General features: G+C 53.6%; 7 protein-coding genes and 2 non-coding genes across 9 annotated transcripts; 4 read left to right on the top strand and 5 right to left on the bottom strand.

Moving 5' to 3' along the window:
- Window positions 1-449: 449 nt before the first annotated feature.
- On the top strand, window positions 450-1572 carry LRP88_12169 (phosphatase PAP2 family protein; the record flags this gene model as incomplete). Its single annotated transcript, XM_083248566.1, has 2 exons — window positions 450-566; window positions 619-1572. The coding sequence occupies 2 exons, from the start codon at window positions 450-452 to the stop codon at window positions 1570-1572; spliced, it is 1071 nt and encodes a 356-aa protein (XP_083095996.1).
- Window positions 1573-1611: 39 nt separating this feature from the next.
- On the bottom strand, window positions 1612-2964 carry LRP88_12168 (uncharacterized protein; the record flags this gene model as incomplete). The annotated part of the gene is made up of 1 exon (XM_083248565.1): window positions 1612-2964. One exon carries the CDS (start codon window positions 2962-2964, stop codon window positions 1612-1614), a length of 1353 nt encoding a protein of 450 aa, XP_083095995.1.
- A 501-nt stretch (window positions 2965-3465) lies between these two features.
- LRP88_12167 lies at window positions 3466-3555 on the top strand. Its single transcript has one exon. It is a non-coding gene; the product is annotated as a tRNA-Glu (tRNA).
- A 249-nt stretch (window positions 3556-3804) lies between these two features.
- On the bottom strand, window positions 3805-3894 carry LRP88_12166. Its single transcript has one exon. It is a non-coding gene; the product is annotated as a tRNA-Glu (tRNA).
- Window positions 3895-4306: 412 nt separating this feature from the next.
- On the bottom strand, window positions 4307-10395 carry LRP88_12165 (chromatin-remodeling ATPase INO80; the record flags this gene model as incomplete). The annotated part of the gene is made up of 3 exons (XM_083248564.1): window positions 4307-4473; window positions 4522-9019; window positions 9745-10395. 3 exons carry the CDS (start codon window positions 10393-10395, stop codon window positions 4307-4309), a joined length of 5316 nt encoding a protein of 1771 aa, XP_083095994.1.
- Window positions 10396-13064: 2669 nt separating this feature from the next.
- LRP88_12164 (ATP-binding cassette family ATPase ARB1) lies at window positions 13065-15019 on the bottom strand (the record flags this gene model as incomplete). The annotated part of the gene is made up of 3 exons (XM_083248563.1): window positions 13065-13191; window positions 13243-14384; window positions 14453-15019. The coding sequence occupies 3 exons, from the start codon at window positions 15017-15019 to the stop codon at window positions 13065-13067; spliced, it is 1836 nt and encodes a 611-aa protein (XP_083095993.1).
- A 1130-nt stretch (window positions 15020-16149) lies between these two features.
- LRP88_12163 (uncharacterized protein) lies at window positions 16150-16680 on the bottom strand (the record flags this gene model as incomplete). The annotated part of the gene is made up of 1 exon (XM_083248562.1): window positions 16150-16680. One exon carries the CDS (start codon window positions 16678-16680, stop codon window positions 16150-16152), a length of 531 nt encoding a protein of 176 aa, XP_083095992.1.
- A 1370-nt stretch (window positions 16681-18050) lies between these two features.
- LRP88_12162 (uncharacterized protein) lies at window positions 18051-19361 on the top strand (the record flags this gene model as incomplete). The annotated part of the gene is made up of 1 exon (XM_083248561.1): window positions 18051-19361. The coding sequence occupies one exon, from the start codon at window positions 18051-18053 to the stop codon at window positions 19359-19361; it is 1311 nt and encodes a 436-aa protein (XP_083095991.1).
- Window positions 19362-21733: 2372 nt separating this feature from the next.
- LRP88_12161 (1,3-beta-glucanosyltransferase GAS1) lies at window positions 21734-23397 on the top strand (the record flags this gene model as incomplete). The annotated part of the gene is made up of 2 exons (XM_083248560.1): window positions 21734-21808; window positions 21862-23397. The coding sequence occupies 2 exons, from the start codon at window positions 21734-21736 to the stop codon at window positions 23395-23397; spliced, it is 1611 nt and encodes a 536-aa protein (XP_083095990.1).
- Window positions 23398-23909: the final 512 nt, after the last annotated feature.

The raw sequence follows: 23909 nt of genomic DNA, 5'->3' as shown, positions 1-23909 counted from the left end.
TATGCAGATGTAGATATTGGTTTGGATATACGGCGGGCATTTGATGATTATATTTGCATGGAACGGCGTTTTTGTATGATTGATACCATACCATAGATATACGTTATACCTTGGTGTTTAGAATAGAACTTACTTTAAGCTTCACATTCTTTAATATCTCTAGTAACTGCAGTGACACTCTCTCCTTTGTAACAGGTAATAAAACGGGCAGGATCTATCAAGACGCTGTCCAACCAATCTCTGCATCGACGTTTATGCCGCGATCGGATTTGGTGCACCATGACGTCAGACAAAAGGGAGCACGCGACAGCCAACTCTCAATTCCATTCCTCGTGATCAAGCAACACCACTTTGTTTCTCGTTCCTGTTGATCCTTTCTTCTTCTTTTCTTCCTCTTTTTCTCCGTAGCATGAAATAATCGACTGGCTGCTGGATCTCTTTAGCCCAGCATGCCGCCATTTTCAGAGTCCAAGTCCCAAAGAATCCGACTGTTTATGCGACAATGGTTCTTGATCAATTGGATTGATCTTCTTTGTATGGCCGTAGTCGGCGGTCTTGCATTCGGCGTACGTCATCTCTCTCTCCTTCACCTCGACTCTTGCTAACTTTATTGTCTAGCTATATCACACCCCCGTCATCATCACTCGAACCTTTCCCATAACCTTCGACGCAACCTCGGGCGACATCATATACCCAGAATGGGCGTACCCCGATCGAGGCTGGATAATCCCTTCCTGGCTCTCAGGTGCAATCTCCATCGCCGGACCGTTTAGCGTGTACCTTCTCGCGCAGATACAAATCAGATCCATATGGGACGCCAGCAACGCCATAATGGGAACCACCTGGTCCGTCATATTGGCGTCTCTCTTCCAGGTAACGCTCAAGCAACTCGTCGGAGGCTTCAGACCATACTTTCTAGACGTCTGCATGCCCGATACATCACTCGCATCCGAGAGAAACGCATCTGGTCTCAATGGCGTTGGGTTCCACAAGGTCATGTACACGACAGAGATTTGCACGCAGCCCGACAAGTCCAAGATACAAAACGCCATAACCTCGTTCCCAAGCGGTCACACGACAGCCGCCTTTGCAGGATTCGGCTTTCTCTTCCTCTGGCTAAACGCAAAGCTCAAGGTCTGGGCGGACCACAAGCCCGCGTTTTGGAAGCTGTGTCTCACGTTTGTGCCGCTGCTAGCTGCAGTGCTAATCGCTGGATCGTTGACCATAGACGCCGCGCATAATTGGTATGATATCATGGGAGGCGGAGTGATTGGCTCGATAATGGCGTTTGCCTCGTACAGGTCTACGTACGCTGCCGTGTGGGATTGGCGATTTAACCACCTCCCGCTTCAAGAGAAGGAGGCGTTTAGATACGGGTTAGATGGAGATCTCGACTATGCGGCTCAGACACTGAGCATGAGTGCCGGCTGGGGAGGCAAGAGGGTTAGGTTACCTGACACGCCAGACGACGGTGATGAAACTCCACGGCAAACGAGTAGCGGCCAGCAGATAGAGAGTCTAGATGCTGCTAGGAGGAAGCGACGGGCGCCTGTTGGAGACGAGGCCGTGTAATAGATGTGTTGATCAAGATAATAGTAATTCCGAGTAGCTTTACTCGATGGAATACGCCTTTCGACCCCTGACATACACCTCGACAATGTTTCTATCATCCCCCGTCATGAGAAACTTGTCAAACACCCTCCTCGTCGAATCCTCCTCCTCAACAGGGGCATTCACACCTCGCCTCGAAGAATCCATGTCCACGACGACAGCATCAAACTGCTTCCCAACCTCAAAGTTTCCAATCTCATCACCCACGCCCATGACCCTCGCTCCTCCCATCGTCGAAAGATAAAACACCTCGTCTAGGCTCAGCCCTTTGTCGGCGCCTTTTGTTTCTGCTTCTTTTGAGAATGATGCAATCAACGCGTGACGCATAGAGTCAAGAATCGACGAGGAGAATCCACCGCCTGAATCAGTGCCCAACCCGACCTTGATGCCTCGCCTCATAAAGTCCCGTACAGGAGCAGCCATGAAACCTCCCCCAACCGTCATGTTGGCCGTCGGACAGTGCGCCACACCACAGCCATGAGCCTCCAACTTGTCCGTCTCTCCAGACGTCATGATGGTGCAGTGCGCAAGGACAGATCTCTGGTTCAGCAGGTTATAGTGCGCATACAAATCAACCTCATTGTTGAAGTCTGGAAACAAGGAGAGCGTAGCATCAATCTCCTGCTGCGCCTCGTTGAAATGCGTCTGTATCGGCAAATCCGTATTCTCCGATGCGATAACCCCAAGACCCTCCAGGAGGTCTGGCTCACACGATATAGCGAAGCGAGGCGTGATGACGTATCTGACAAGATGGCCGTCAGGATCGATAGACCGGACGTGCTGGATACACCGCTTCGTCTCAGCCAGAGACTCTTCGGTGCTGGCATCGCGGTAGAAATCAGGCGAGTTCCTGTTCATGTTGCACTTGCCCACGAACGCCCTCTGACCCTTTGCAAGACACGTATCAGCGAGGACACACGTAGCATCTCCATGCAGCGAGCCATAATAACTCGCAGTAGTAACACCCTGCCTAAGCATGCCATCAACCAAAGAAGAATAAACACGCTTCGCATACTCAACATCGCGAAAGCGCGCCTCATTGGGAAACGTCACGCCCTCAAGCCAGTCAAGAATGTGCATGCCCTGTCCAAGACCGCGCTGCATCCACTGCGGGGCATGGTTATGCGTATCGACAAAACCGGGGATGAGGAACTGATGAGGTGCGAGCTTTGTGATGGGGATGTTGAGAGAGGAGAGCTTATCGGGGGATATGTCTGGCTGGAGGGAGACGATGCGGCCTGATGAGATGGTGAGGAGGGTGTTTTGGAGGATTGTGATTGTGGTGGGGGATGTTGAGTGAATGATGGTGCCGTAAAAGGCTGACGATGCGTTCTCGGAGGTTGCCATGTTCAAGTTTCGTTGTCAGACGGGAAATGTTGAGTTTTCGATGGTGATTGAAGGTTCCAAGTTTGAAGATGCCTGTCTCACTCACATGTGGGTTGAACTTATCGCCATGGCTTATTAACCAGCAGCTATGGTGGTACAACAGCACGGCTCTTCAGAACACAGGATAACCAAAAAATACTAAAACTTAACCAAGTAGAAAATCAAGATTAAAGATAATTCTAAACTAGGGAAGAAATCCCAACAACCTGATCATTCACCTCAGTTGATGTTCCGTCATGTGAGGTATCTAAGATGAGTTGGGAGGACTAAGACATCCCACCTTGGCATGTTTTAATGGATCCAAACCAAATATTGGAACCGCTTTCAACTTGTACAAATGGCCTTTGAGGGAAAACAGCCGTCAAGCGGAAAAGCATCAGGTCGAATTGCATCACAATCAGGAGCCATGAGTTGCCGCCTGCTGATAGTGACTCTCTGCATCACGAGCTCTCAACCAATCATATCACATCCGGTATGGTGTAGTGGCTAACATTTCGCGCTCTCATAACCTGAGGGAATAGCACCGCGGAGCCCAGGGTTCGATTCCCTGTACCGGAGAGGTTTTTCTTTTGCTGTTGTCGCCTTCTTTTTGCTGTTCTTGTCAACTTCATCAAGGGTGGTGAGCCGCCTCCCGTCAGACCGGTGGGGGCCAGACCTGTCTCTTTTAAACCTAGTTTTTTAATAAAATAGACTCTCGCTTGTTTAACAAACTTATATGTAGTAAAAAGAGACACAACTTCTGACTTCCACTGGATTCACAGGAACCCTCTCAAGCTATGCAACATGGCAGTCAGGGACAAAAAGAAACTCCGGTACAGGGAATCGAACCCTGGGCTCCGCGGTGCTATTCCCTCAGGTTATGAGAGCGCGAAATGTTAGCCACTACACCATACCGGATATGGCTTTTGATGGGCGTCGGGACCCAGATTGGACTTCACAAGCCTGAGGCAGGCTGCAGCCATTCATGGCAGCCACCAGCTTCACACACCCTCAGATACACCCTCAGATACACCATCAGATACATCAACATCGCAGACCGAGTGAACAAGTACGCACTGTTTCCGTCCGTCTATGCCTACGTAATAATAGTACAGTGTCCACCTCGGCGACAGCCACCTCCTAGAGTGGCTCTGCCGTCCTTCTTTTGGCTTTTGGTTACCCCCTCTAACCCTTCACCGTGATCAAATATCAACAACAAAAGCTAGTACAATAACTCCCTTCATCTCCCAACCTTGAGCCACCCGAGGCTCCAAGTATCCGTTATCAAACACCCATGTCAACTCAACATTGCGCAATCCATATCCATCCACTAAACCATGCCATCGGCGATAGCCAGCCGTTGCTTGGCCGTTTTGGCTCGTTTAGATCCCTTCACCCTGCCTTTCTTGCCCTTGGTATCGCTCTCAGCAGCGGCGGGCGTGTTCGGTGTTACCGTTCCAGAAAGCCCCTTGGAACCGTCATCAAAGTGACCCTCGCCTGAAACTTGTTAGCTTGTGTCATCTTGTGGGAAAAGAACTTGCTCACCTTCATGATACATCTCATCCAAGCTGGCAGAGTTCTCTGCCTTGCGACGCTTGCCTCCCTTCTTCTTCTGCTGCTTCTCCAACTCGCCCGACTCGAGGAGTTCCTTTTCGCGGCGCTCAATCATCTCCGCCTGTTCGTCATCCGCCAACCACATGGCAATGTCGCGGTTGCGGTTCTCGGGAGCACGACGACCAGAGAAGTCGACGCTGGCACCGCCACCTTGGATAACGACGCGCTGCACTTCCTCCTTCTGCAGAGCACGCTTTCGGATACGCTCCTCGATGGTACCGCGAGTGATGAGACGGTACACCGTAACCTGCCTGGTCTGACCCAGTCGATGGGCTCGGTCCATGGCCTGTGAGTCGATGGTCGGGTTCCAATCCGAGTCGTAGAAGATGACGGTATCGGCGGATGTGAGGTTGATACCGAGACCACCGGCACGAGTGGACAGGAGGAAGATGAAGATCTCGGGACGGGTCTGGAAATCGTGCACCGTGTCTCGTCGATCCTCGAGCTTGGTCGAACCATCCAAACGGCAGTACTTGTAGTTGCGGTATGTCAGGTACTCCTCCATCATGTCGATCATGCGTGTCATCTGGAAGTACAGCAGCACACGATGACCCTCGGCCTTGAGTTTGAAGAGCAGGTCGTCGAGCTTGGCAAGTTTGCCACTGTCGGTGACAAATCGTTGCATGGACGGGACCGAGATGTTGGTAAAGCCCTTCTTCTCGTGATCCGGCTTGGGAAGCATCTCGCGCGAAGGGTACAGCTCCAGAGGAACCTTCTTCTCCACTAGTGCCCTCTGCTCAAACACTGTCGGTCCGAAGAGGATCTTGCGAATGTCGACATTGAACAGGTTGTTGGCTCGCTCGATCTCGGAACCCGAGCTACGACAAGAAACTTGGATCGGGGGAGCTGACGCGCGAGGTTTGCCAGCTGGCTCCAATCGTCCCAGACCAGACTCGTCATAGTCTGCCCGGGCAACATTCATCAGCTGGGCCAAGACGCCCTCGGTGGTGATTTCTGCAACAGGCTTCCGGTTCTGACGAGCCCGAATCTGGAAGAGAGCATGAGCCGGAGTGTAGTTCTTGTCTTCAGACTCGGCGTATGCAACATTGAAGTAGCCAAGTCGATCACGCTTTTGAATCTCCTTGGCAGCTCGGGTGATCAAGCTCGAGTGTGTAGCCTCATAGACTTCGTTGGGCGAAGCATCAGCAAACCGAAGCCATGAGAATGCCTTGGATTCACTGCTACTCTCTCGAACGTTCTCTGGACTCCAGATGTTCATCATGTGGTTGAGTGCCTGGCTTCGCCAACCAGCTGTCTGATTGTCCGGGCCAGCCTTGTGCAGGCGACCACCTTCTTGCCAGATGAGACGGGGAAGTTCGTACTCGATCATGTTGCGACTCGAGTAGCCCACAGAGACTTCACTGCCCTCGCGGACAAATGAGGCCGTCTCGGCGAAGTAGGCGCAGGCGAAAGGTGAACGGACTTCAGCACGCTCAAACAGATCAGGATGGTTACAGACCTTTCGGAACTGCATCACCAAGTTCATCAGAGTGCCAGAGTCTTGGTCATCTCCCATGGTAGCCTTCTCGACGAGATCCATAATGTTAATCTGGTTCCGCAGATTGCTGTAGTAAGCCCGTTGTCGGTAAGTGAGATCGCAGAACACGTCGAGTTCAATCTTGTCACCAAGCTCCTTCTGCACATGCTTCTTCACACGTCGAAGCATGAAGGGCTTCAAGATCATGTGAAGACGCTTGAGCTGATCCTCGTTGAGCTTAGTGTTACTCTGCGCGTGCGACTCAATATCCTTGGAGAACCATTCGCTGAACTCGTCGTGAGAGTCAAACAGCGACGGCATGATGAAATGGAGAAGGGCCCAAAGTTCCTGCATGTTGTTCTGGATAGGAGTACCCGTAAGCAACAGTCGGTTTCGGCAGTGGAAGCCGAGAAGGCACTTCCAACGAGAACTCTGAGAGCTCTTGATGGCCTGGGCCTCGTCCAGAATCATGTATTGCCATCTCATCTTCTGGAAGTAGGCCACATCTGAGACAACAAGCTGGTACGAAGTCACGCAAACGTGGAAAGGAGCATCCTTTCGGTACGTAGTGTGCTTGCGGTCCCAAAACTTTCGGAGAACCTTTCGGTCGCCAGCGCCACCCCAGTACGGTAGGATCTTGAACTCAGGAACGAACTTGGCAATTTCTTGCTGCCAGTTGTGAAGTGTTGAAGCTGGGGCGACAACCAGGAAAGGACCCCAAATGTCGTGCTTCTCGGCAAGGTACGCCATCACGGAAATGGACTGAACAGTCTTTCCGAGACCCATTTCGTCGGCCAAGATACCGTTGATGCCCTGCTCGTACAGGTTGACAAGCCAGTTGAGACCCTTGAGCTGGTACTCCTTGAGCTGAGCGTTGATGAGCTTGGGCTGCTCGATTTCGACGTCTCCCAGACCTGTGGGGTTCTGGAAGTTCATCTCGCCCTCCTCGTCCATGTCAAGGCCCTGGTTGTTGAAGTCGCGAGCCTTCTTTTGAGCCTCTGCAATGGCGTTCTGGGCGTTGGCCATAGCAGCAGCACGAAGAGCTTCATCACTGCCCTCCTCAAAGTCAAGATTGGCAAAGTCTGTGACCTTGCCGGCGACAGTGGTAGGCTCCTCGATGTCGAGTTTCTGCTCGTCAATCTGGTGCGCATCCCTGGCCACATCAGGGTTGTCGGTACTGCGCTCCACCTCATCAGTCTTGATCTTCTTGCCGATGAAATGAGAGTAAAGCTCAGTCTGGGAGATAAGGAAGTTGAGCTTCCTCTTCTGACGAGCGGCTTCACGATCAGCTTCCTCCTTGCGGGCATTCTCAATCTCTTGCTTCTCGGCAGCCTTGCGAAGGTCTCGCTCCTCACGTTCGTTGCGTTTCCAGAAGCCCATCATGTCACGCATGACTCGCTTGGCGCGGGCCTGAAGATCCTTGGTGCCCTTGTTGGTTCGGAGCTGCCAGCGCTTAGCCTCCTTGGATGCCAGAATCGCCGTCTTCTTGAGGTTAGAAGCCTTGGTGGCGTAAGAGTCGACTGCCAGCTTGAAGGTCTTGTTGACATCCTTCCTAGCCATGTCTCGCCAGATCTGGTCGTAAATTTGGTTGTAACCCTTGGACATGAAGCGCTTCTCGTTCTCGGGGATGTCGTCGACCTTTTCCTTGTCTTTGTCCTTATCTTTGTCTTTGCCCTTCTTGGTCTTCTTCTCGGTAGGCTCCTCTTCGTCCTTGTCGGCCTCATCCTTGTCCTTTTCGGCTTCCAAGGCAGCCTCCTTCTTGGACTTCTTGATCTTGATACGGACGCGATTTTCCTCTTTGGTGGGCAACTCCTCGCCAGCATCCAAAGCTGCCTGAGCAGCTTCGGCAGAGTCCTTCTCGGCCTGCTTCTGCTCTTTTGACTTCTTAAGACGAGGACCACCTCGTCCCTTGCCTTTTCGTTTGCCGGATGGTGTTCCTGCTTCGCCAGATTCCATGTCGGAAGCCTGGAATGAAGACATGGTGCCACCCTCGAGGTTGAGCTCCAGGTTCCGGGCGGGGCCCTTGATTCCCTGTTGTAGAATAAGCTTCGTCTGCTGTGCCTTCTTACTGGCACGCTCGGCATCACGGAGGTGCTTCTGGCGCTCTGCCTCGTCTTCGGCTGCCTCGGCGCGCGCGAGAGCCGCCTCCTTCTGCTCCATGGTGACAGCCATGGACTTTTCGCGACGTCGCTTGCGTTGCATGTCCTTCTTGCGCTCCTTCTCGGCGTAGACCTCTTGCTCGCGAACTTCGTGAAGAGCTTCATCGTAGAAAACATCGTCATATCGCCGCTTGCCGAGCTCAGCATGTAGCACCAGCTTCTTGCTTGCTGACGTTGCATAAGCATCTCGTCGAAGGCGACTCTGATCTAGGTCCAGCTCGGCCATTACACGTCGGCGCTTCTGGGCGCGTTCCTTGTACTGCTGCTCGTCGAACTCATCAGGATCGAGGGTCGCGGCCTTGCTGTCAATCTGAGACTCGGCATTCTGGATCTTCTTTTCCATCTCGCTCGACCACGCCTTTTGCTTGGGCTGACCATTCGCTTGTCGCTTAGCAGGTAGACGGGGAGTTGGGGATTCCTTCTTGATGGATAATCGTCGCCCATTCTTGGGGGTCACTGCCTCTCTTGCCGCCTCTCGGATGTCGGAGGCGCGGCCCTTGGTCGACTTACGGCCTCCTCTCTTTTTGGCAGGTTCTCTTGGTTTTCCCCTGACGGGCTCGGGCTCCGTCTCGACGTCTTTCTCGACTTCAGTATCGTGATCTTCGGGTTCCAGCTCGCGCTTTGACGGCTTCGCTTCTCGCGAATCACGCTTCAGCTCTCGGTCGCGTCGATCTCGGTCATGTTCTCGCTCGCGCTCTTCAACCACAGGTGTTCGTTCCCGAGGTTTTGGTGCAGGTTCGGCACTAGAAAGAATGTTGGAGAAGGACATGGGGTCAGCAGCTCGGCTCGGCGTCTTGTATCGAGTTAGCATCGATGCATCAGAATAAAGATCGAAATGGCGTACGCTGGTGGATGGAGGATTAGGCTTTGGTGGTGATGGAGCCGCGAGGTCCGACTTGAAGGGTGGAAGGGCAGGAGCCCCGTTCGTTGTCGAGCTCATATTGGCTGTTGCACCATGTCTCAAGCTCGGCGAAGCTAGGAGCGGCTGTCGACCTGGAGGACTGAGAGACCCAGGCTGGGGGTGCGAATGGGATAATGGGCTGCGCGGGCGATTGAATGAAGACGCGCGTGGTGATGTGTAAGAGCCGCCGTTGTAATAGGAAGGAGTGTGTTGTTCACCAGATTGCGAATAGTTGTATGGCTCACGAGTCTGTTGGGGCGGAAAGAAAAGGTTAGCTCCACGTCAGCAAAGATGTGATGTGGTTGTTTTGGTTTTGGTTTGCGGCGGGTGAGAGAAAGAATGCGTGTTGCCGCGTTAAGGGGAGTGGTGATGAAATTAAGCGTGATGCGATGGATGTTACGGGAGGGTGGGAAAATTTACTAAGATAGTGTTCAGAAGGGAAGCAGGCATTGATGGCCTGGAGACGATGGGTGATGAAATAGACGAGAATCAAAAAGTGAATGATGTTGGGGGGAGGAAAGAAAACCAAGGGCCGACAGGTGCATTCAATCAAATCAAGCCTGGGCGAGACGACGGAGAGTCAAAGACAAAAAAAGAAGTGGATTTGCCCCCCTTACCTTGGGAGTGCCAGCCGGGGGCGCGTTGGCGTTGGCGTTGGCGTTGTGCCAGGAGGCGGCAGGCGTAGCCGCGTCGGAAACAGAAACTCGACGCTCCTTGGTGGTGTCGGTCGTTGGGTCATAGAAGCCTCGCGATGCGGGTTTACTGTCACGGCCGTGATGAACGTCGGGCGCCGAGGGCGAATAGTATCCAGCCGGCGGGTGCAGCGGCGACACCGGGGGAGGAGCTTGGTGTTGATGCTGCTGGTGCGATGGGTGCTGCGAAGGATGGTGTTGAAGGCCACCCGGCGTGCTCGCCGCAGGTGATGATGACTTGAGACCAACGGGAGGTGGTAGAGTGGGAGCGACGGGGCCGCCCGGTGCGCCCGAGGACGAGGAAGACATGTAGGGATTGGGATTATGCAAGGCCTGGCGAGGCGGGGATTGATGAGGATGACCAGCACTCGAGGTGCTGGCGTTGTGAGAATGGGCGTGGCCGTGGTTTGGGGGAGAGAAGGGAGGAGGACGAAACTCGGACTGCTTGGGCGAGCGCAGGCTGAAGGTGGAGTGCCGATGCGCATTCGCGTTCGCATTCGATGAGGCTGTCGCCGTCGCACCAGCTGGAGGGCCAGCCGAGTCGCCGCCAGGACGAGGAGCATCAGAACCGCCCATCACGTCGCGCCGGTGATGGTGATGATGGTGGTGGTGATGGTGGTGGTGATGCGAGCGAGGTTCCCGCTCCTCATCGCCACCGTCTTCTCTATGTGGCCGCTGCAGCACCGTTGAGTTGTAGCCGTTCTTGTCCATGCTGGAGACTTAGCGCTCAAGGAAAGACGAAGCCGGCCCAGCAAGGACCAAGAATAACAAGCAGCGTGTGATATTCGACGGCCGAAGATGTATCAGAGTTGAGGACCCATGTGCACGATGGGCAGTGACGCGACGATTGAGGGGGTGGGATTTCAAGGCGAGGATGCGCACTCGATCAGCTAGAGGTCGCGATGCGCACGCGAGGCTCTGTGGGGTGTCGATCCGATTCGATTCGGTCGCGACTAAGGGTGCGATGATGCAGCCAGGCGCAACAGCAGAACACGCACGGGGGAATCGATGGGCGACGAGGATGGGATCGCGAGGTTTGTCGGGTCTGGGTTGAGCTCAGGTCTAAGGCGAGTTCAAAGGGACGGGTGCCCTGACTGGGGGGGCAGATGGTTCTGGTGTGGAGGTGATGGGGATGGAGCGTGGCGCTGGGATGGGATGCGGCGATGCAAGCGGAGCGGCAGTCGAGATGGGGAAAGGGACAGGGTGATAAACGAGGGTGAGGAAGGGCAATCAGGGCCAATGGGTATGCCAGAGCTAGCGGGGGAACGGAGAATACGGACAATGGCGACAAGACGAGGGGGGAGGCACATGAATGGGCGGGAATCGAGCAAGAAGAGGGGTGGAGTCGAGTCGAGTTTGTTTCTGGAGGCTGATGGTGATGAGGTGGGTGCGGTGCAGCGCAGTGGTGATGGATGGAGCCGAGTGACAGCCAGGCCCGGCGCAGGTGAGACAAGGCAAGTGTAAGTACCAAGCTGAAATGGATAGAATCAAGTAATCAATCGGGAAAAGAGAGGGAGGGGGTGACAATGAATGCTGATGGTGGTGTGGCGATGGGATGGTGGAGAAGCCCAAACAAAGACAAGAGAGAAGAGAAGGTGAGGCGTACAGTAACCTAGGGGAAGGGAAATCCCCCGTCCTGGCCGTGATGCGCACGCGGATGGAGGCGCCGGGTGTGGACGTGGAATTGGCGGATGGAGACAACCCCAAGATTTTGAGAAGCGAGAGTCGAGAATTTCCACGGGTGCCGGGGGGTGTCAACCGGTGGGCTTGAGCGGCCTAAAATATGACCACCGAGATGGCATTTGCTGGCACAACAAGCTCACGCCCTCAGGACGAGTGTTTCTGTCAACTCTTGGATCACGTTTGAATTCACCAACTGGTGCAAGGCACGATTCCCCAAAGAGGAGTTGGCGATGGGCTCAGATGGTAGTGATTTTGATTCTGATGCTTGACTACCTGTCTGTAACTATGGCCAGTCCCTGCTGTGTATCTATGCCCTGGCTGTACACATCATCCTTGATCGCCTTACACATCCAACCATGGATCGTGGCACAAATCAAGGCACGCACAGCCTCGAGTCTCCTCACCCGCCGCGCCTTTTTTTTTTTTTTTTTTCCTTCTTCTGCTTCTCTTCTCTTCCATCCTTGGGGCTTGCTGAGCTTTCAGGTTCCAGGTCCCGACTGCTGCCCCTGTCCCGTTCGTCTCCGTTCCATGTGGGCCACGCGCCGAGCTATGCCTTGCAGCGTTAAACCTGTTTTGGACGCCCCGTCCTCCCGTCGCTCCGGCAGCGGGGAATAGAATCCGGAGATGGCCTCATTTTTCTTGTAGGGTAGTCGATGGCTAGGCTTTCTCGGCAATGGCTTTTGACATTTCTGCAGACTTGATTACAATTGTTGGGCACGGTCTTTGTGGCTTTCCATGCAGCTATACATTTGTTGTTTTGTGATAATTGTTGTTTATCTCTTATGCTTCTACTTGAGTCGGTGAATTAATTACCAACCGACCAAGACAAGCGTTTCACTGGTCACGCGAATCAACATCCACGGGAAAAATGTGTGCCCTGTGCTACATGTCAACATTGTCATGTCCAAACCTACAAGTATCACCATGATCTTATACTTGACGTGGGATGTCGAATATTGGGAAATTGCAATGTACTAAACGCTCGTCAGCTACGCTCGAGCCTCTAATGAGACACTGGAGCATCCAACGTCGAGGCGATCACCAAAAGGGCACCCGACGCAACGACCATTTCCCCCAAAGCTACAAACACGGTTCTCCTGGTCAACAAACCCCCATACTCATCCCCAATACTCCGTATAGTGGATCGCAACGCCTCCAAGTCCCAACTACCGAGCTCAGAGTCTAGCCTTACGCTGACATTCACGATGCATCATCTCAACAAGCATGATATCAAACAGAGTAGCCATGTTCATACTAATCAAGGCCTCTAAACAGCCGGACCCAAGAAAAAGAAATCTATCCCGTGAACATTTCCGCATCTTCATGAACGCTTCCGGGCCTCTCTATGAGATGAGGCCGTGCCCTGCGTCCTGGTAGCGTCGTCGTGGCCTTCGTGTCCCATCGTGTCAAATATCCTGATGGTCTAGCCACCCGCCGCTGAAAACCCATGAAAATACCCACGTCATGCTAATGTCATTCATTAACTTTTGGAACAGAATCCTCTATAGTCAATTTTCCCCTTCATGCTGAGTGGTAAAACGTCACACCTCCTCGCATGCACCTCAGACGGCACCGGCCGTGATCATCTTCTTGCGAAGGTAGTTCTTGTACTCGGAGATGGAGCCGTCCCACTCGCGGATGGTCTGGTTCTCGCACACGAGAATCTGCTTGGCAATCTTGTCGAGCAATCTATTCATTATTAGCATGAGCCCCTCAAGTGAGTTGATTCCTGATGCCTACCGGAAGTCGTGAGAAACGACAATGACACCTCCGCTAAAGGCGTTGATGGCATCCGCCAAACTGTCAATGGTGGGGATATCCAGACCGTTGGTAGGCTCGTCAAGCAGTAGCATGTTGGGACCATCGATGGCGAGAAGGGCAAAGACGATTCGGCTCTTCTGACCCTCGGACAGAGTGCCCATCAGAGCAGTCTGGGACTCACCAGTGAGACCGTATCGGCCCAGCTGTTGACGCCAGTACTGGTAGTCCTGAGACTTCTCGCTATACTTGTCTCGCACAAAGTCGAGAGCAGACTTGGTCAGGTCGAGCTGCTCAGCGCTGTGCTGCGAGTAGAGACCCAGCTTCAAGTGAGTGTGTCGGGTCACGACACCGCCAGTGGGAGAAAGCTTGCCAGTCATGAGTCGGAGAAGAGTGGACTTGCCCACACCGTTGGGACCGACAAGAGCGGTTCGGGAGTCCATGTCAAAACCAAGGTCCAAGTTGCGGTACAGGTCGTCCTCGGGTTTTCCAGAGTAAGAGAAGGTGACGTTGTCGAAAGACAGAACGGGAGGGGGGAGCTTCTCGACGTCAGCGAAGCGGAAGGTGAAGACCCTGTCCTGCTCAACAGGCTGGATGAAGCCATCGGCCTCCATCTTGTCGAGAATCTTCTGGCGCGACTTGGCCTGTCGCACCAGGTTGGCGTAGGTACCGGCACTGGCAATGAACTTTTTGATGTGGGCAATCTCATCCTGCTGCTTCTGGTAGGCCTTCATCTGGTTGGTATCGTTCTCGGACTTGGTCTTGCTGTACGAGTCGTAGTTACCACCGTAGTAGACGAGCTGCTTTCCACGCATATCGATCATGTTGGAGCAGACGCCGTTAAGGAAATCCATGGAGTGGGAAACGAGCACAAGGGTTCGCTCCCACTTCTTGAGGTACTCCTCCAGCCACACACAGGCCTCGAGATCCAGATGGGCAGTGGGGTCATCGAGAAGCAGTAGCGAGGGCTTGACGAAAAGGGCCTTGGCGAGGGCGACTCGCATTCGCCAACCACCGGACATGTCCTTGGTCTTCTTGTGGATGGTCTTCTTGTTGAAACCCAGACCCGTGAGGATCAAGGAGGCACGGGTGGCAAAGGTGGAGGGGTCCAGCTTGTCCATGTGCTATGAAGCGTTAGCGGTGCATCTCAGGCATGGGGCAGGAAACTCACGTCGTAGAGATCAATGAGAACAGGACTTTCAGGGCCCTCATCCTCGAGAAGCTTCTCGGCCATCTTGTCGAGGCGCTCCAGCTCCAATTCGGCCTCTCGGACAACCCACTCAAGGGCGCCGAGGTCGCTAGGAGGGGCACCCTCGTTGAGAAGGTAGATATCGAGATGCTCGGGAATGGGGTACTCGCGGGCGGCAATAGCCTTGAGGAAGGTGGACTTTCCGCAACCGTTCTCACCGAGGAGACCGTATCGTCGACCGTACGAGAGCTCGAGGGTGGAATCGGTGATGAGGACTCGGCCGTGGAAGACCAGACTGGCACTGGTGATCTTGACGTCCTTGCTGGAGGGGACGGAGGACAGGACACCGGTAGTGACTCGGTCTGAGATGCCGTGCTTGTCCATCTGATCAGCGAGGCGCTTCACCTCGTCGAGCTTGTCGCCCGAGGTCGCGGGGCCACCATCGTCCTTGATGGGGTTGCCGTGAGCGTCGAGCTGGACCTCCTCGGCCTTCTTGCCCTTCTTGCCCTTGAGCTTGCCCTCGGCAGCCTTCTTTGCGAGACGCTTCTCCTTGGACGCGGAGGGAGCCATTGTGACGACGGACTGGGGGAAAAAAAAAGAAAGCGCGGGGTCGAAGGAACGGAGACTGTCGAAAAGAGAGCCTAGAAAATCCAAACCGAGGGGTATATGGGTGGTTTGGAAGATGGACCGTTCGATGACTGGGAGGGAGGAAGAAGGATGATGAAAAAGGAAGAGCTGACTTGACCGACAAAGAAAAAAAGTGGCCAAGCAAAACAATGAGCGTGGCGGTTCCAGTCCTGCCGGTTGGATGGGTGTGTTCAGGTTCAAGCCTTTTTTCGCGGCGGTTGATGGAGGCGAGGCGGGGTGAATTTTTGTTTGGTGGGGCAAGATTTTCAGATTTTTTGGCTGATAGAGAGTCAGGCAGCAACTAAGGCATCAACCTGGGTGGTGGATGATGGAGAGATAAGGGGATATGCGTTGAATTTGTTGACAAGTAGGTTGTTAAATGGCCTCAATCCTCTGTGCCTATCCTTTATTTGCTATTTATCCATATTATTTTGTTCCAATTCCCTTCATATTTCGTGCTTTGAGACCCCTCTACCAAAACACATGCCAAGACTCGGTACCACCTCTACCTTGACGTCATGAATCCATCTCCCCTGATTGGCTGATAAGATTCAGGATTTTCACACAGCCCTCCCGTCGCCTTGCTCACAACCTTGAAAGGCGGCGAGTCCGTAGCTTTTGAGAGTGATGGTTGTGTTTATTTTCCTTTACGACTCGGATGCCCCGATCTAATGATAAAAAACTGCATGATTGAAACATATTTTTGTGAATTGTTTGACATTGGATATACTTGATTCGATCAGAATCATGCTGCCGCGCGTTGCGCCCGGCAAGGCAACGGCCTTTATGCTTGTGCAATCCCTGCAGACAAACTCGTATCAGGCATTTATACCGTCAAGGCCCTGACTCATTTCATGAGGATTTTCATTAGGCTGAGCTGCCTTGTTCGATGTAAGACGTTTGTATGGTTGCCTTGACTATGACTGTGGTTGACAGTCAATCTCATGCGAATTTCAGCATTAATGCCTGATCATGTGAGGCCAACTGTGGATGAAACAGCCTGTAGGAACACTATATCATGCAATCATTCATCATTGATACTATCATATAGTACAGGCAACAGTGCGGACTACTTAAGAAGGAGTCTCCGCGTTCAAAGCATCGTAGCCAGACTTGGTCGATAGTTTTGCTTCCCTGGGACCAGCACCTCCTCCAGCTTGTTGCTGTTGGAACTTCAGCTCTGCCAACCGACCAGGGTCGTCGTCGCTACCGGGCTCAGCATTCAACGCCCTCTGAAGACCATCCTCTGTCTTGGACTCATCCCAGCTTCCCTCAAGATTCTTGCTGTGACGGCGATGCTGACCCTCAGCTTGTCCAGTAGAGGACTTGGAAACGTTGCCAGTGCGGCCAGCGGATCTGGCATCGCGGCCTGCGCCCGAAGTTTCGGAGGACTTGGAGGGAACGTTCTCGGAGCGGATGCCCTTGTTGGAGGTAAACTCACCGCCCTCCTTGAAGGACTCGGCAGCCAGAGATTCCGAAGGCACGGCACCAGCGCCTTCCTTCTTAGTGGGAGCGTTTTTGCCGAGATCGACCTGTATCATGTTAGTGTCACATTCTGAAACGAGTGTTTTCAGACTCGCCTTGGTGCCAGCGCCGGGGGCCATGTTTGAAGATTTGACGATGTGGTGTGTTTGAGATTTGAGACGGTGTTTGATTCAGGTATTTTGCAGTGTTAGACCAACGTTGACAAAGTTGTAAGACTGTTGCTGAACGGAAACTTGAACGACAGCCCTCGAGCTCAATAATATACTGCCTCTTGATCTTTGTATGACATCACGTCGGTGAACGCCAACTGACGTCTGTATCCTCCAACATGACACCGAATTACATCATGATGTCTCTTTGACGTTGTTTTCGCTGCGAAAGCAAGCAAACGACAGGTACAGGTTACACGTCCACTCGGAAGCGACCGTCTTCGAAAGTTGGATGGAGAAACTACTCCATGGCCGTCGAGGTCCTTGGTCTGGTCACTAACTTCGGCTTGGGATGAGGTTATACTGGACCATGGAATAGATGTGTCATAACATCGTGGGTTATCGGTTGAAGAAAGACGAAACAAGACCATTGGTAACGGCGAGACGGTTCGTCGTTCAGCCCTATCGTTGCCGAAAAACAGCGTGACAGCACGTGCTGGCATGTGAGAGCACCTCGAATAATAACCAAGAGTTTCATGACAGAGTCCATTTAATTCCGCCTTCAACACCTGAAATAGATTCCGTATTGGTCCCTTACCAAGACAATACTAAAAATGGGGTCTGTGGCCGTGCAAATGCCAACAAAGTCTTGGCACTTGGCCTTCATCAATGCGTCACGGCGTTGCAACTTGTCATGTGTGGATCGACCGGATGGCTGAGCAACTGCACAGGACATTAATACGATAAACCTGATTTCTCATTTGTTGCCCTGTCTTTGGTGAGACCACCTGTAAGGCAGCTGATCCTGACCGAGACGAGCCGCCAAGACGTGGTTTGGTGTAAGTCTTTGTGGTGCAGCTGAACACGCGCTCAGATGCTCGATTCTGTCAGAGTGTGCCTTGCCAGAAAACCCCATATCCCACCAACTAATGAGAAGACCGCAACATTTTCCCGTAAGCGGAGGCTTTATGCTTGAATGAATCCTTGTTTCTGCTGGCATTCTCAATATCACATGAGATGTTGAGCCGACACATCCGGCTTCTTGGCCAATGACCCATTTCCAGCGCACATTCGGCCTGCCCTACGACTCCGAAGCACCAATGCCGTCTGCCGATTCTATGCCAAGACGTCTCGGCATCATGATGGTTCAATCTCGGTACGTGCTGGGGCTGGTGAAGTGGATGGGAGGCGGTGATCAAGTTGCGTCGTGTCAACGGCTGACCGTGGTTATTTATGGTGTTGGCTTGCGTCAATAAAATTCAACGGCGATCGGTATATACGGAGTAGAAGCTCTCTGAAGGCCGTCGGTCGGATATGCAAACCTGCAGCGCGGATCGAACATGTTCAAGGAGAAGCAATCAACCCTGCATAGGTGGCCAAGGACAAGGCTCTACCAACGATCGACTAGCCGATGGGCACGAGTAACGGCCGTACTCTGCCTGATTCTTGGAGCATTCCACTGGATATCCGTCATCCATACCCACCGAGAAGCCTTAGTCGCCAAGTTTAGCCCGACTATTTTTACCCATCTGACGCCATGGGACAGCTCGACGCTCGCAGATACACATTGGAGATGGAACGAGACGGGGGATTTCGCCTGGGGATCGTACTCCAGAAGAGAGATATGGGCGAATCGGCACGAGTGGAAGTGGCTCGGCTCGGGGTCTGAGGGGGAGACGTTCACCTATAATGGCACAGTCATCAAAGTATACAAAGCGGTAAAGTTTCCGTTTCGAAACTGCGTCCCTGATGCTCCTTTGGAGCTGCGATGGCCGACCGAGATAGAAGCGTCGTTGTTATTGGGGGGAATGGCCGATGACGAGGGTCAGAGGGATGGCGAGTTTCTGCCTGTGACGGATTACTTCATGTCACCACCGGAGGAGGGTGAAGCTCGGTGGCATTTCTTGACGCCCTTTCTGGCATCTGGAAGTCTTGTCAGACTCGCGGAGCACTTGCACCACTCTGGACACGCGTACACAGCTCGCGATCTCGACATCCTCTACCGACCATCGCTCGAACGACTCTTCGAAGCTCTCGACCGAATGTATAATCGACATGGACTGTGTCATGACGATATCAAGCCAGACAACATCTTTCTCTCGGGAAAGGGGTCCTTGGGGGAGGTTGGTGTGACAAAGGACTGGATACTGGCAGACCTGGGGAACGCTCGAGAACCCGATCATCCATATCACTCGTCGATTCTGTGGTCGCGATTGAACAACAACCTCTCCAACTGCCGAGTCAACGACGTGGTGAGACTTGTCAAGTCGTACGTGCTCTTCCTGAGAGCCGCAGTCGACGATGGTGGTGCGTTCGACAAACAGTTCTTCCAAGGACGCGAGCCGTGGGCCAAGTTGTTCTGGACCATCGTCGACGGGGTCAACAGCGACGTTGTCTCAGCTGTTTCGGCCCGGGTGTTGTCCATGGCACTTGATCCCTCACTTGAAGATCATAATGATACTCTCGTACACGGTCGTGACCCGCAAGGCGTGTGGAACCCGGTCAAGAGACTGTTGATGAGCCGAGACGAGGTCATTTCTCGCGGAGTAGATGACCAACTCAGAATCAGTGCTGCAGATAGTGTAGCGAGGCTCAAGGGGTTGGCATTTCTGTTGGGGGTCCCGGTCGGAGAATGTCAGGTCGAAAGATAGCACAATGACTAAGTGCTAAAGTTGGAAACTACAGGAATAGCTTTTGCGTTACAGAAATAGACGTTGATGAGTAACAAGACACAGCGACTTTGATAGTCGGACTTACGTATACACGGCTTCTCACCAAGCAACCGCCAAGCCTCCCCACTACCACACATGCAGTCGCTGTGACGCAAATGCGAAGAGAAGATCCGGTCGTCGAACGGCATTTCGCCACCTTTGGCCGGTATCACGGGGGTGAATGCGTGTGATCGGCCGGCGGTGGAGTCAGCCGAGCGGCGGCCGGACAATTCATAGCATCCGAGAGGTTGACGGCCGGCGGCAAAGAGGCTTGGAGGCTCGTGCCAAGGGCAGATGATGGGTAGTTGATGGAAGATTGATGAGAAGGTTGGCAGGTCAGTGGTTGCAATCACTCGTTGGCGGGTTGGCATGCTGCATTCTTTGCCTCTAGAGGAAATACTTAAGAGAAGCCAAGCACCAAAGGGATAGCCAAGGAATGCCAGGTCAAACATACAGTAACCAAAAACGCTCGAGACACCATCGAAAAACACATACACAATGACGGAACTAGTCTATCACGACGGTCACTACCACCCGGCTCCGGCACAGTCGGAACAGCGGCACGGCAGCCGCTCCGGAGGGCTGTAGCAGAGGACATACGAGTTCTGGGACCACATCCTCTACGGCGTTGGTAGCGTCTACTACAAGATTCGAGGACGGTGAGGGAGGTTGGTGGTGATGACGACGCTTGGCCCTCGACGCGCCCACGCAATGCTATACGAGGGAGGAGGAGGGTCGGCAACACGGCTTGGCTGACCCGCCATTGAGAGAAAAAGAAGTGTTGGCTCTTCTCCACCGTCGTCTCCCTCAAGATGGCGGCAATTCGACCATTTGCAAACTTCAGAGAGAGGCCGCGCTGCCGCCGTGATGAGGATAGACAGCAAGTTTGACGATCCAGGGGATGGAAAGTAGGAAAATCACCTAAAATATCCTCCGGGACTGGGTCGACATGACATGGCAGGCTCCATTGATGTGCAGTGCAGAGCCGCCCATGCCCTCTGCGCTTTGTTTCAGACTGCGACCAGCCGAGGATCCCTTCGACAGAGCCAACCAGCAGACGGCAGTGAGAGATTGGACAATGGACCTGCTTGCGTACGGTACAGTGTGTTGTGCAGCGCATGACAGACAGGAAGCGGCGCCTGAGGATGAGCCAGAGGTCAAACACGAGCTGGGGGGCCGAGAACATCCCTGAGGTTGACAATCTCCATGCGACAGAGGGAAATACGGATACACGTAAGCTGTCTTGAGTTAGATTTGACTGCCCCGGGCAAGTGGGAGGTGGGCGATAGATCAATGACATTGGATCAATATCTCCGAGATTCACATGATTCAAGTCGAGTTGGGTTTTGATTAATCGCAAGCCCAAGCGACTCCAGACCGACTTCCGATTATCTGTAGCTACTACGTAGTATGGAGGCTGGCAATTTCCCGGTCGCTCGAGGCTCGTATAGTGCTTGTTCGACAAGAAGCAAGGCAAGAGAAGGGCCATGCCCGTCACCGAACGGAGGCGCCCCTGATGGATGTTTGGCGTGAGCGAGATTCAGTGGAGATTATCCCCTATTCTACAGTGCCTGATATGGTGCAAGATGGGGCACTAACAGATGCTCAGGCAGTGATGATTCAAGTCTGTTAATCAACAAGCCAATTACAGTGCGCATTGACTCACCGCACATTTTCACCGTCCAGCGAGATGAGATCCCACGTCGACATGCCCTGATTGGCCACGGGTGGCGCCGGACAAGTCCCAAACAAGCTTCCATCGCTGGTGCTGCGCCTCGAAATCGACAGGGGAACTGCCTCTATTGGTCCACAGAGCTGCGAGCCTGGCCCCTTTGGTTCGACTGGGATGGGAGAGGTTCCTGGTCACCGTAGGGGGCACCCGGGGGGCACAGTCCAGTGCCACAGTGCCCAGCGCTAGAACCAACCCCCTGCCGGAATCTCTAGCGGCCTTCATTCGCTGCGAGGCAGGGGTCCCCCCTGGCTAGTCGCCTCCCGCTGGACATTTTCCCTCTCAAATCTCCCCATCCTTCCTCGACCCGTCCTCCTCCTCCATAATCAACGCCTCCCTTCCTTCTTCATCAACCTTCGCTAACTCTTTAATTCTTTCTTCCTCTTTTTCGGTTCTCTGTGTTTTGAGACCGTTTACTCCTTCCCGTCACTCTTTTGAACTAGAACGCTCTTAACCCTCTCCGAGAGGCGATTGATTGAAAAAAGGGGTGCAAACCAACATTCCTGCGCTCCCGATCCCAACTTGAACTCTTCAACTTGATTCTCGTCCTTCCTTTGACAACTCGTTATTTTCGCATAGCACAATGAAGTTCTCCGCTGCCCTCGTCGCTGCGGCGGCCACGGCTGCCAACGCCAAGCTGCAGCCCATCGTCATGAAGGTTCGTGGATTTGACATGAGGCGGCCGACCGTTGCGATACTAACCCCATCCAGGGCTCCAAGCTCTTCTACGAAAACGGTACCGAATTCTTCATGAAGGGTGTTGCCTACCAGCAGGATACCGCCGCCGCTGGCGCGACCAACACCAAGAAGGATAGCTACATTGACCCCCTTGCCGATGTCACCAGCTGCAAGCGCGATGTTCCCCTTCTCAAGGAGCTCGGCACCAACACCATCCGAACCTACGCCATCAACCCCAAGGAGGACCACAGCGAGTGCATGGAGCTCCTCGACGCGGCCGGCATCTACGTCATCTCCGATCTGAGCGAGCCCAGCCTCTCCATCAACCGCGATGACCCCCAGTGGAACGTCGACCTGTACGAGCGCTACACCGCGGTTGTTGACGAGCTCGCCAAGTACGACAACGTCATCGGCTTCTTCGCCGGTAACGAGGTGTCCAACAACAAGTCCAACACTGACGCCTCTGCCTTCGTCAAGGCCGCCGTCCGTGACACCAAGGCTCACATCAAGAAGACGCACAGCCGCTGGCTTGGTGTCGGCTACGCCGCCAACGATGATGTCGACATCCGTGAGGATATTGCCGACTACTTCAACTGTGGTAATGATGAGGACCGCATCGACTACTGGGGTTACAACATCTACTCGTGGTGCGGCGAAAGCGACATGCAGAAGTCTGGCTATGCCGACCAGGTCAAGTTCTTCAAGGATTACTCCGTCCCCGTCTTCTTCGCCGAGTACGGTTGCAACGAGCCCAATGGTGCTGCTGGCCGTATCTTTGAGGAGACTACTGCTCTGTACAGCGACGAGATGACCGGTGTCTTCAGCGGCGGTATCGTCTACATGTACTTCCAGGAGGACAACGACTACGGCCTGGTCCAGGTCAAGAACGGCAAGGTTAGCAAGCTTAAGGACTTCAACGCCCTCAAGACCAAGGTCACCGCCGCCCGCCCCAACGGTGTCGAGGCCGACGACTACAAGCCCTCTGGCAAGGCCGCCACCTGCCCCGACCTGTCCTCAACCTGGAGCGCCAACAGCGTCCTCCCCCGCACCCCTGACTCCACCCTCTGCGACTGCATGGTCGCTTCCCGCGAGTGTGTCCCTGCCAAGGGTCTTAAGGAGAAGAGCTTTGGCGAGATCTTCGGCTACATCTGCGGTGAGAAGCCTGAGCTCTGCAAGGGTATCCAGGCCAACGCCTCCACCGGTGTCTACGGCGCCTACAGCATGTGCGGCGAGTCCGACAAGCTCGCTTACGTCCTTGACGCCTACTACCAGGACCAGGACAAGGCTTCCACCGCCTGCGACTTCGATGGCTCTGCCACCACCCAGAAGGCCGCCTCCGAGTCCTCTTGCAAGTCTGCCCTCGCCTCCGCCAGCTCCATCAACGCTGAGGTCGCCACTGCCACCGCTGCCTCCGGTGCCTCTTCCACCGGCGGCTCCGAGGAGTCGGACGACGACAGCTTCGGCATCCACTCCGCCTCCATTGCCCGCCTCTTCTCCCTGGGCGACTTCGCCGTCGGCGCCTACATGGCCGTCGCCGGTGTTGTCGGTGCCGGCATGGTCCTCCTGTAAAAGATGGACCCCAAGGAATTGGATTCTGGGTTTTTTGTTGAGTCGATGAATCAAGTTTTTTTGCCGTTGCTTATTTCTGGACCCGTGCGTATTTTTTCCCCAATGGTGTAGTTTTTCTTGTATCTGCATCGCCGGTGTTGCATGGCTCCCATTGTGATAGAACGAGGTACCTAGATGTTAATGCCACGTTTGCTTGCGATGCTTATTTGTCGTGTGATCACTGTGATTCGTACATACTATGGTCTCTGGCCTTTGCCCGTAGCACGTAGTCGAAGCTCAGGGTTGCCAGAGTGGTGTTTGCTAGTGACGGTGTTGTGTTACCATGGTTGCCTGAGCATATTATTCGCTCTCTAGCTAGTGCGATTCAGATCTATAGCTTCCTCTGCAGATGTCAAGTTCCATGTCTTGGTCATCAAGTCGTCAAGCTTTGGTACTTGTGAAAACGATCACGTTGAGACGCCATAAGCAGCAGAGTTGTGAATGAAGCAAGTAATGTTCGGAGAAAGCGAATT

The sequence above is a fragment of the Fusarium phalaenopsidis genome, assembly GCF_050370095.1.
Source record: "Fusarium phalaenopsidis strain FUZ10S chromosome Unknown contig_32316, whole genome shotgun sequence".
Lineage (NCBI taxonomy): Eukaryota > Fungi > Ascomycota > Sordariomycetes > Hypocreales > Nectriaceae > Fusarium > Fusarium phalaenopsidis.
This window is presented reverse-complemented; position numbering and strand designations above follow the sequence as displayed.